Genomic DNA, 12,951 nt, shown 5'->3' with positions numbered 1-12,951 from the left:
ATGAACAATCCACATCGGGGTAAGATGACACACAAGTCAACGACCCCGACGAACACCACTTTAACTATTTAGATTATCAGAGGTTGTATCCCTCTCTTAAGAAATCAATATAAGTATTGGGTAATACATTGTTATATCTATACCCTCTGCTATGCAAATATTGACGCTTATGCGAAAACAGGGACCCGTGGACCCGACCTCTGAGGCCTCTCATGTTTGCATCATTCGTGACCAACTCGTGTTATTCCGGGACAAGCCGAATAGCTTCTTGCAGGTTACGGAAAGGGGCGAGAGGTGACGAATGATGTTTGCTTATAAAAGTACCTCGTCGCAGAGAAGGTTAATGCACGGAACTTACGATTGGGGTCATTTCACGGAACTTACTATCACAATCGCAGGCCGAGTAACTATAGTGTTATTTCTTATTGAAATACGAAGGGTAATTAAGATGTTTATATATTTATGTTTTATCAACGTTTTGCATGTAACTAAACTATCGACAGTCTAACCTGCTTTTTGATGCCTTTAATTTGTGGCAGCACCTTTTAATTTCGATCAGTCGGTACAACCCTAGTAACCGAAAGACGGGTAATTGCCATTTGTTCAATACTTATTCTCTCTTGTCTTCGATACACGTTCTCATATTGAATACAGAAAATTAATCAATTAGACTTAATTAATAACATGCTTTGTATGTGTTCTATGGCAATATATCTTTGAGTGAGTGAGTGTGAGTGAGTATGGTTTTACGCCGCGTTTAGCAATATTCCAGCAATGTCACGGCGGGGGACACCAGAAATAGGGTTCACACAATGTGTCCATGTCGGGAATCGAACCCGGGTCTTTGGCGCGACGAGCGAACGCTTTAACCACTAGGCTACTCGACCGCCACTATCTTTGAGAGAACCCTTTCAATGTCCTTATGTTCTTCCTTGCGACTTGCGACCATCTGTCGTAACATACAGTGTTCTTGTTTTGTATCGGGGGTATCTCAGACGTGTTTCAATGTTATATCAGTGTCACATGAAGATATGAATTTACGAAAAATGCTTGGAAGTTCGGAATATATTCAAATAACGATGGATGGTGCCAGACATTTTCCCAAGTGTACAGATATCCTTTTACGGTCGAAAACAAATACACGAGGAAACGTTTATCTTGCCTACTTGTCTGCAGTGAGTGAGTGAGTATGGTTTTACGCTGCTTTTAGCAATATTCCAGCAATATCACGGCGGGGGACACCAGAAATGGGCTTCACACATTGTACCCGTGTGGGGAATCGAACCCGGGTCTTCGGCGTGACGAGCGAACGCTTTAACCACTAGGCTACCCGACCGCCCCTGTCTGCAGTGACTTCTAGATAATAATTAACACATCAATGACTCAACCGATATGCTTACTTCGATTCGTGTGTCTATCTTGTTTTGCTATAAATGTCTTTTGTAAAATGAAAATGTTTATTTCAGGTTTATCTGTGGCGTAAAACCATACTTACTCACTCACTCACTGTATTGATATAGACGCAACAGGTCTTCCTGGGTTGCTGACAGTCTTTGACATATTAAAACCATCCACGGTTGTACAACATAACACCCTTATCAGTTGTTTGGGTTGGTGTTGGGTCTTTAGAACACAAGTCACATCCAAGGTTCTCCAGACCATACTCTATATTAAGCATTATGGCCAACACACCTGCGTGACGCTATGGTACTATGTCCGCCAACGGGTAATTCCCTACGGGTGATACCATGTGTTCTTGAACGCCGCAATGCTCCAGCTATGTACGGCGAGCCGAGCATGACCAACCGATCCATTTAGTCGCCTCTAACGACACTGTGATATGGGGTTTAACGTCGTGTCCAAGATTACTGCACTAATATAGCGACGTGTGTGCGTGCGTGTGGATGCTTGTACTATTCCGGACTAATGCCACTGAGATACCATGCCGTAGTTTAACATGAATACCCCACTCAGACATAGTATTCTCCGAGCTAACCAGTCCTTGTGTTAGCCCCTTAATGCCGAGCGCCTCACAGGATAACAACAAGTACCATCTTTTAACGTCTTTTGGTATGACGCGGCCGGGGATCGAAAGCCGGACCTTTTGCTCTCTGGGCGGACGCTCGTCAACCAACGACAAACATGGGTGGCTGGAGACGTATATTCTTATCGGAATCCCCTATAGGTTTGTGCTGCACTTTGTATACAGAATGGTTATACTACAAAATGACACACGTTGACTTTTATTCCCTTTATTCACCGTAAAGCAATAACAATATCACAGTTCATGGATAAAACTATCCTACTAAAGTGGCAAAGCTATCAATATCGTAACACCTAAGGACACTCAAAAACAGCGCGGCAGAAACAAACGACGCATCCCTGAAATGAGAGACGGAGGTTGTTAAGTAATACAAGTTTACAACTTTCTTCGAGGCATAATACAAATTACATTATTCAGCAATGGTTTCTGAAAATTACATTTAAGCTTATGTTTCTCGTCATTGATTATATTTTCGTACATTTAATATCATCCTTTTTGTAACCACTAAATCTACTTAACATCGACAAAAATGTCTATCTAACAATTCCATCATAACCTAAAGAGGCCAAAAAAGCTTTCCAGTAACCCTCGTGATAATCTGAACAGCGTATTACATGCCAAATACTTGACTTGCTTTCTCTAATGAAATTAATCAAAATAACCACGAAAATATCTAGTTACACTCTGCCAACCAGTCTGGCGTATGACGACATTTCGACACGGGTCAAATCCTACCAAAAATATATTCCTATCTAAATCAATGCATGTAAAGAGCTTATGATTTACAGGCAAGTATAGTATTAAACGACGCAACATAACTTAAACTTATCTAATCTTTATTACATACATGCTACACCTACATCAATTAGCTAAGGTGTAAATGACCTAACTGCAACCACTAAACCCTATGATACGGCAAATGTTTCAGAAATATGTCGAAAGTTCACATCAAAGAACCAGTCCATACTGACGGCATTGCACCATCTAGATATTCTGGAGAATCAGCCAGGCGATATTCCTGTCCATCTTCAGATTCGTGCCGCTCACGAGCGCTGTTTCCACATGGGACAAGTCAGTGTTGTAGACGCCAAACACTGGCCAGAGAGGGCGAGAGATCTTGATGTTATCAGCTGTAAGAAGAACCTTCTCCTCGTTGCAATCGATCACCACCAGCTTCTTCTGCTTCTGCATGATGAAAAAGCCGAACCGGAGTCGAGCCTTGGAGTCTGGTTGATTGGGCAGAGTGTGTGGGTAGTGTTTCAGACTCTGCCCAGCTCCCCAGGTTCTGCGGCACAGGCCGTCATGTTCTGGGCAGTTAGACAGTGAGACTCCCCATGCATGACCCTGGTCCTCGGCCTTGTGGTGGAGATCTATGACGTCCCTGTCTGCAACAGCAGCTTCAAAGATGAGGCTTCTTCCTCCATGGATCTGCTTGATCTCAATGTCGGTCCAAAACTCCAAGTAGGACATCCCTGTGCCGTCTAGAGGACGAGTGGACAAAGCTCCTTTGTAGTTCTTGAATCTCCAGCTGGCATTTGGTGATGGCAGGTTGGGGGGATCGTTGACCAGTTTCCCATCGTGTGTAACGTGATTCTCCTCGTAGACGGTTCCTTTGTCAAACTCCATGTATACGCCTGAAAACAGATATTCACAAAAACAGATATTCACTGCGGCACTGTATCCGAGTGGGCTAACACTATGAACTCATGAACTCGGCATTAGTCCGGACACTCAGACACACACACACACACACACACACACACACACACACACACACACACACACACACACACACACACACACACAGGCACACACACACTCGCACACACACAGTCACACACTCGCACACACACACACTCGCACACACACACAGGCACACACACACACTCGCACACACACAGTCACACACTCGCACAGACACCCACGCAATCACACACTCATACACACTGTCACACACACACGCAGTCACACAGACGCACACACGCATTCACACACACAGACACACACACTCACACACAAACAGACACACACGCAGTCTCACACAAACAGACACAAATACAGACACACACACGCAGTCACTCACTCACACACGCAAACACACTGTCACACACACACACACGTGCACGTCGCTATATACTCCATTACAAGGGCGATCTGTAATTATTCGAGTCTTGGGCCAGGCACATGATCACACTACATACACATCACACAAACCAAACACTTCACACACATACACCACATAGCCTGTACAATCCCCTTTCCTTTTACAACAAGCATGGGGTATTTTGGCACATATCCTACCCTGAAAAACCAAAAGTGGAGAATACAATAAAAATAAAGTTATAATGCATAGTAACGAATTACGAAAAAAAACACATATAGATTAATAACGATTGCATATATTGCCATGAACACGGCAAGAACATCTTGACTTACACTTGATTGTGTGTTCAGGCTGGAACAACTTAGGGGAGACTGAGAGAACAGCGTCACGATCCGAATCTGCAACAGGGAACATGGATGAGATCGAGATACTTCATTAGGCATCCTTCAGTCAGATAATTTAAAGCATACATACTCCAGAATGATGCCTGGATAGTGTATCGCATCAACAAAAAGTAAATACATTTGCAGACATAAAAAAGGTAATTTTTATTGCAATTAAAATAGTAAATAGACAGTTACCCGGGACATATATAATTCCGAGCGAGTTTGATTTTACACCGCTTTTAGCAATATTCCAGTAATGACACGGCGTGGGACACCAGAAATGGGCTTCACCCATTGTACCCATGTCGGGAATTGAACCCAGATCTTTTGCGTGATGAACCAATGCTTTAACCACTATACTACCCGACTGCCCCCATATATATTTCTGACAAACGAGAGATGACACCATCAATTGTGATGAAAACAACATATTGAAAATACTCAGTTCCATGATTTACCTGGCTCTGGTGTAATGCTGTATATCATAGTGTCTTTTGTGACAGGATCATCATCATTCTCTCTCAGTTTCTGGTGATGGGCATGGACGTAAACTGCCAGTGCAGACGATCCCGGGAACATGCCAGCTTCATTTGGTGCAGGTCGGTCTTCTGTTGGATCTAGCCGTGGAGCTTCATCGTATGAATCTGGCGCAGATCGTTGTTGTGGTGCTTGAACTGGTGTGATCACATCGCAGTCCAGAGGTCCATCATTCGGTTGATTTCGATCATTCGGATATCTACTGTGAGGCATCTGCCCCTGGGGATAGTTTCCTGGACTACCATTAGCTGTATCTCTGGTCTGTGGGCCATGTGGGTTTTCTCTAGCGTCGTATCTTCCGTCATCCGGATTCTGGTACATTGGGTCAGCATTTCTGTTTTCTGGATCATACGGGTTTCCGCTAGGTTCGTACCTTCTATCAACGGGATTCTGATAGATGGGGCCTGCAACCCTGGTTTGAGGGTCATATTGATTCCCTCGATGATCGTAACGCCTGTCATCTGGACTCTGGACAGGATTATTTTGTTGGTATGGGTACCCTCCCTGGCCTCTTCTGTCTGGACCGTTCAGGCCATCTCTACTGTATGGATCATGGGGAGGCAATCCTTCAACATCCTTTCCCCCTGTATAACCATTAAAATCAACATCTCTGCTACCTCTCCTTGGGGGCACTGACTGAGTGTTTGGATCTAACATTGTATTCTGAGGCATGGAATTAAAATCTCGTCCGTCTTCTTGAGGCATTGATGCTCTACGCATTGGCGGCATGGACTGTAGAGAAGACCGTCTCTGCTCTAAAATGATATCACTCTCGGAGAGTTTATGCTCTTTTGGAAATGTTTTGTCCTTGACTGCAGCATCAACATCCTTCTCATTGAAAACCTTCCCAAAATTCTCAATTTCTTGAACCAGGTCAGGTAGGCCATCATCTCGAAACATGACATCACTAGGAGGAACTGGATCGGCGATGTCTTGACTCAGGAGCTCCTCGGCTCGTGTGTGAATCATCCCAGTCAAACTAAGTAGCTCGGGTTTTGTTGTGTAGACAAGAGTCTTATCACAGTAAGACTTTGTGTTCTCAAGATGAGCTAGCAAAGAAGCAAGGTCAGTATCTCCCCTTCCAGAATGAGGGGAATGGTCACCAAATGATGCCAGCAGTTCTTCTTCTCTCTGGTCGATGGCAGCATAGAGTGACTCAAATACCCTGTCCATATCTCTTTGCAAGCCTCCATCTTCATTAGGCAGAGGTTCCTGGGACTCAAGTTCTCTCAGCTGGCAGTTGATCCTGTCAAGGAGGGGGAGCAGACTCTGGCACACATGACAGGGGAGACTCCCATCTCCCTGTCTTATCTCAACTGGCATCCTGTGCCACTGGTAAGGTCTCCTGAAATCAAGAATATATATATATATATATCACTAATTACCATTTCAATTTCATAGTACATGAGGGGGTTGGTCGGGTAGCCTAGTGGTTATAAAGCGTTCACTCCTCACGCCAAAGACCCGGGATCGATTCCCGATATGGGCACAATGTGTGAAGCCCATTTCTGGTGTCCCCCGCCGTGATATTGCTGGAATATTGCTAAAAGTGGCGTAAAACCATACTCACTCACTCATAGTACATGATCTACAAACTGCATGTGTATATTTTTTAGACAAGTTTTGTGCCAAATTAACTGACACATTCCAAATGTGATTGGGTCCTAGTTAAGTCATTAATCTGTTTGAGTTTATTAACTAAAATCTCAGTATAATATTATTGAAGTATATACTCATCGACAAAAGAAACGCGAATATCATAAATGTTGGCTAATATATCAAGATTTACTCATATTCAAGAGATATTAGATTGGTTTTATACAAAAACAAACTAGTATGTTGTGTAAACCGACGTTCATGAACGCATCACATGTGACGTCATAGATCCATGACTCAAGATGCACCATTTGCCTCGTGCAGGATTAGCATTTAAAGTTTCAAAATCATGTGCAGGATATCGTCATAAGAATAAAGACATGTGGTAACACTAGACGGTTAGTTTTGTCATTAATTGGTACACATTATATGTTTCTATGGTTCTTGTTTCTATTGGCAGTGAGTATATTAACACATCACCCTACCAACCTGTGTTGTCGATTGGCAGGGCATCTAATTACAAAATTTAGTGAGATTTTGGAGTATTCATAGTCGGTCAAAGGCTATTGACGATTGTATTTTTATCGATCTCTTTCGTCACCTGTCACTGAATATAGAACCACGCAGCAATGACATTTACATTCATTGTCACAACTATGGTGAATTCAGCAATTGAAACTCAGCAAATACTTTCTACATTCTTATTGATCCAGCATTGTATTGTATTTATAAATAAACTTGAGGAAACCATCTCTAAACAGTTGTAGTATTCAGTAATCAGGAAATGTGTTACAGAATCTAGCGTGGATCCGATAGTTATGCATAGGCACACAGACTGCACCCGAACCATCAAATTATTAAATAAATGACAGCAAAACGTTTGAATATTATTTCTTTACATAAATTCACTTGAATCCACATTACTGATTGTTCTATTTGAATTCGTTGTAAAGTCAAACTACAATAAATTATTTAATTACTAAACTACACCATCGGCCTTAAAGATATAAGAACCAGCATTACCTTGAGTGCAACACTCTAGTGTTTACAGGTATTATCACATCTTGTGTGTTCCCTCTTGTTTTGTCTGATGACGAATCAAAGACAATCCGCTGTTGTTCTGATCCATCATTTGTCGACATTCCACCAGAGCCATAGTACGGAGACATCATGAGGCCAGCAGATGGATCATTGACTGATTTGTCTGACCAGTCACTGCTTTGACTTGTCTTATTACCTTCATCCCTGGTCTTGCTGTAACGAGGAAATGTTTCTTTATATACTGGCATGCCACCATAGCCACACGGCTGAGAGTTCATATGTCCAGCTGATGGAGCTGTTGACGTTTGGCTGGCCCACTCACTGCTTGGCAAACTGGTATCAACATCATCTGTGTTGCTGCATGTTTTGATCTGCAACGAGGTTTCTTCATAAATTGGCATTTTACCATCTCCATGATGCGGAGAGTTGACATGTGCAGGTGATGAATCACTGCTTGACAGACTCGTGTCAACACCATCTGTATTGTTGCGTGTCCGGATCTGCAGAGATGTTTCTTCATAAATTGGCATACGATGATCATCGTTATGCTCAGAATCCACATGCCCAGGTGATGGGGCACTGGCCACTGTGTTAGACCATTCACTGCTTTGGAGACCTTCATCAACGACCTGAGCATTTGGATGTGTATTTGCCCTGCAGATCAGTGGACCCTGCAGAGTTGATTCATCACTTATGGACACTCCACCACCATTACACCCTTGGGACTCTATACGATCAGCTGCAGGAACAATGGCAGTCTGGTTGGACCATTCACTGCTTTGGATACCATTAACGTTTTCGTCAGGATTGTTATGTATATACGTAACTTTCGGTGGACTATGTCGGCATAATTTGCTTTCTTGCTGGGCACTTTCCTCCTCCACAGGCACAAGCTGCGTGACAGTCGTGTCTGGACCATTGATCGCCTCATCTATCTCAATTAACGGTAGCTTTACTGAACCAAATGTATACCTGCCTTCACTGATGTACGCACGCTGAGTGTTCTCAAGGAAAGTTTCCTTGTGGTCAATATACAATATGGACATCTCGATGAAACTGGCAGTCAAATCTGATGGTAACCTTCCAAAGCTGATTTCTGGATTCCTATTTAAGTTTGACGGTTGTATGACACCTTCAGACACAGGAGAGGGAGCCTCATTTGCACTAAAGTCGTTCTTATTGATAATGATATTTGAGCTCGATCTGTATTGCTGTTGTAGTCTGGCTAATGGTGTTTCTTCTATGTATACCTGTTCACCAGCTGGTGATACTAAATGTTTAGTCGATGGAGCAATTGTACTGCTGATGACAGGGTATCCCTTTGTTGTTATGAGGTGCTCATGTGATAGGTCCCGAGGTATCGATTTATGGGTTATGTCAGTAGTAGTACATCTGCCATCTGTATGAAGCTGCTGGTTAATATCCCTCTCGTCTTCTTTCACCAAAGTTCTTGGGTAATCTTCTTCTCTTGGGGAAATATGTTGTATTTCTGTTTTTATCAAGTGGTGTACTGCCTCTGGGTATTTATGTGCTTCTCTATCTTGGACAATCGATGCAGGCGTTTCCGTACTCCTTAGTGCAACCCTGTCATCCGAAAAAGATACTCTCCTTTGTCCTTTGGTCTGGTTTCTATCTAACGATGCTATCCTCTCCAAGTGTTGTCCTCGATTGGCCTGTATTGTTGGCACTTGTTTGTGTCCTGGTAACTGCCTGTATTCAATTACTAGGTCATCGTCTGGCCTCTCAACAGCCAATTGTAGGTCACAGGGTCCCTGTATTTCCTTTTCTCTGTTCAGCTGTTCTTGGCAACCTGGATTTATCATTGCTTGTGAGTGTCCTTGAAAATGTATATCGTGTGGCGTCCCGTCTACTGTGACAGGTTGATCGTCGGGTCCTTGTACGGGCTTACTGGGTACCACGTTCCTAGATGTAGTTACAATATTTACTTTATCTATTGTTTTTTGTTTATTTTCTACATCAAGTGATCTGTCATCATCCACTCCTGTCATCTTTGCGTCATCTATTTTCTTGCAAACGGTCAACTCTACTATTGGCTTTTGCCTATATTGATTTCCTCGAGGTACTAAATTGGGTTCATGTATGTATTTATGTCCATTCATGGCAGGTCGTTCCGGCTGTTCTTGATTACCTGGATCTAATATTATCCGCCTTGGTCCTTGAACATATGTGTATTCATTCCGTGCATCCTGCGCCAGTATGTTGTCAGTGACTGCATGGTCAGGATGATCATATCGTTCTTGGACAGGCTCACTTCTGTCAACATTCCTAGACGTTACAACATTGTCTTCATGTACTTGGTTTTCTGCATCATGTGTTCTTTCGGTACCGAATGCTGCATCAATGGGCTCATGCATGAGCCTGTCAGGTCCCCCCACTACTCTGTCTGTTGGTTGATCTTGATTGTTCATCTTTACAACATTTCGTCCTGGTATATAGCTATGGCCACTTGGTAGATCAACTGATGGAATCTTGAAAAGTAATGCTTGATCAGTCGGTCGTGTTATTTGCTTGATAACTTGTGTACTTAATCTCTCTGGTACTTGTTGATGCTCAACGGGTGATAAAGTTTCTTGGGCAGGACTGTGTATATATCTGTACCTGACATCTTCATACACCACACCATTGTCATTGTATTCCTGAAAGCTTGGTTCAACTACTTCCTTTCCATCACTTAATGTTACTCTGCCAAGTTGATCTTCTTCATCAATCTGTTTAATTGTTATATCTCTCTCCCCAGGCAATTCTCTGTATCCGGTCACTGCATCATGTGGTGATCTGTCTTTACGTGTTGCTTCACTAACCTCCCCAGGCAGTTCTTTGTATCTGCTCACTGCATCATGTGTTGGCCTAAAGTCTTTCGGTCTTGCTTCACTAACCCCCCCAGGCAATTCTCTGTATCCGTCCACTGCTTCATGTGGTGATCTGATGTCTTTACGTGTTGCTTCACTAACCTCCCCAGGCAGTTCTTTGTATCTGCTCACTGCATCATGTGTTGGCCTAAAGTCTTTCGGTCTTGCTTCACTAACCACCCCAGGAAGTTCTTTGTATCTGCTCACTGCATCATGTGTTGGCCTAAAGTCTTTCGGTCTTGCTTCACTAACCACCCCAGGCAATTCTCTGTATCCGTCCACTGCTTCATGTGGTGATCTGATGTCTTTACATGTTGCTTCGGTCACCGCTGCAGGCAATTCTCTGTATCCGCTTACTGCTTCATGTGGTGGTCTGAAGTTTTTACGTGTTGCCTCGGTAAACTCTGCAGGCAATTCTCTGTATCCGCTCACTGCTTCATGTGGTGATCTGGTGTCTTTTAGTGTTGCTTCACTAACCACCCCAGGCAATTCTCTATATACACTCACTGCTTCATGTGGTGATCTGGTGTCTTTTAGTGTTGCTTCACTAACCACCCCAGGCAATTCTCTATATACACTCACTGCTTCATGTGGTGATCTGGTGTCTTTTAGTGTTGCTTCACTAACCTCCCCAGGCAATTCTCTGTAACTGCTCACTGCTTCATACGACGGCCTGATGCCTGTCAATGCTGCTTCACCATCCAATGGCACTTTGTATGAAGTCTTGGTAATCACATAGTCGGTTGGCCCATCATAAGACAATGCAGGCTTATTTGGTCCATCTTCTTGCTTCACAGGAGCTGCCATTGGCACAGTGTACCGCTGTCCTGCAGTCAGTGTCTCACCACCAGGCCTGTGTATTTGTTTGTGGAAACTTCCAGCATCACAAGTTGTTGTTCTTTCTGTAAATGCAATGTCACTCGGTCTGGATGGTTTCTTATCTCTCTCCAAATCAGCCCCGTAGGATCTGTCATCATCGGCCAATGTCACTTCGTCTGATCCATGTACCTGCCTGTGCTGATAAGGAGTTGTATGGTCAGTATAAGGAGTGGTCAGTCTTGTGCTGTGGAATTCCAGAACTGGCTTTCCTACATTTGCCTTCGGTCCATTTGCAGAAAATGTATTTGGTGTTTTCCTCTCTGGACTGAATGCTAACAACTTTTCCTCTTGTATTTGGCCATCTATTCCTGGTAATGTCCCATCTTGATATCGGCCCTGTGTTCCATGAGTCAGTTTAACCAACTTTGTTTCAATCCTATTGGGTGTCATGTTTCCATGAGTTCCATCTCCTCCATCACGTATCACATTATCAACCAAACAAACGCGACTCCCATCAGGTTCATCAGCCACATGAAGGCTACCAGTCCTGAAAACATTGCTAGGTACCCTTTTCTCAAGACTCGGATGTCTTACGAGAGGTCCACGCACACCGTACTTCCCGTGCAGTTGGTCCCTCCCTGGAAAACCTTGCCCACGACGTGTTACTGTCACCTGTCCGGGTCCATCTATCCGCCTGTACTCACTGACTCTTGTTTGTCCGGGGAGTCCGTCATTGTCAACAGCAGTTGCCTCCTTTACTACACTAGCTCCATGAGGCATACATACGTTTTCAGATCTTACTCTACTGTCTGTTTCCTGGTCCTTGCTCAGCGTCACTTCTGAGGGACCTTTAGTTACAACTGTTCTAGTCCATGCTTCCTTGTCTGATTGCTGCACTGGTATAGGGCCAGGATGGATGTCCTGTATAATTGTCAGAGCGCCACTGCCTTGTCTTCGTGTTTCTTTTGTGTTGGCTATATGCGGTTCATGTTCCAATGTCCATTGTTCAGAAGCTGATTTTGAAAATGCATTACCTCCATAGAACTGTTCCCTTGAATAGGAACTGAAATTCCTTCTATTCAGGGGACTCGGTTCGACGGCTGTCATTGCATCAGTCTTGGAATCAGTACTGAACTGCCGAACAATCATAGACCGCCCATGTGTGCTTTCACTGTCAGAGACATCAGACTCTGAGTCAATCGACATGGATATATCTCGATATAAAGCTCCACAAGACGTGCATGTTTCAGAATGCTGTCGTGTTAAGTGATGCCTTTGTGTCGTGTTGTCATCATCTCTAGGATATGACTCCTGCACCTTATCAACACTGGGTGCATCCTGATAAGAATGACTTGGCCCTGTGGAACCATCCTGAAGGATTTTATTCCCTGCTCTGTGGGAAGCGTAGACCGATGGCGCACCTGCATAGGACTTTTCAAAAACAGTTTGTCTAACCCCGGTACCATCAGGTTGTATCCACACCAACTGATAGGTGTTGTACTCCGGTTCGCCACTCCCTTCCACAAGTAATGTGTCCTCTTCAGTATTCTCCAT

At 43.7% G+C, this 12,951-nt stretch overlaps 1 protein-coding gene across 1 annotated transcript; it reads right to left on the bottom strand.

Moving 5' to 3' along the window:
• Positions 1-2,236: 2,236 nt before the first annotated feature.
• LOC124118095 lies at positions 2,237-12,951 on the bottom strand. Its single transcript, XM_046480153.2, has 4 exons — positions 7,691-12,951; positions 4,993-6,416; positions 4,481-4,546; positions 2,237-3,678 (listed from the first exon to the last, which is right to left on the bottom strand). The coding sequence occupies exons 1-4, from the start codon at positions 12,949-12,951 to the stop codon at positions 3,029-3,031; spliced, it is 7,401 nt and encodes a 2,466-aa protein (XP_046336109.2). The 3' UTR covers positions 2,237-3,028.

The sequence above is a fragment of the Haliotis rufescens genome, unplaced genomic scaffold (genome assembly GCF_023055435.1).
Source record: "Haliotis rufescens isolate VD_foot unplaced genomic scaffold, xgHalRufe1.0.p SCAF_9, whole genome shotgun sequence".
NCBI classification, from domain to species: Eukaryota; Metazoa; Mollusca; class Gastropoda; order Lepetellida; family Haliotidae; genus Haliotis; species Haliotis rufescens.
This window is presented reverse-complemented; position numbering and strand designations above follow the sequence as displayed.

What these genes read in the sequence shown, in the direction of transcription:
- LOC124118095 (XM_046480153.2), bottom strand. Translation starts at nt 12,951, where the DNA reads ATGGAGAATACTGAAGAGGACACATTACTTGTGGAAGGGAGTGGCGAA. An exon ending in ACTAGAGTGTTGCACTCAAG is followed by an intron (nt 6,417 to 7,690) that starts GTAATGCTGGTT and finishes TCTTGATTTCAG; the next exon opens with GAGACCTTACCAGTGGCACA. An exon ending in GCCTGAACACACAATCAAGT is followed by an intron (nt 3,679 to 4,480) that starts GTAAGTCAAGAT and finishes ATCTGTTTTCAG; the next exon opens with GCGTATACATGGAGTTTGAC.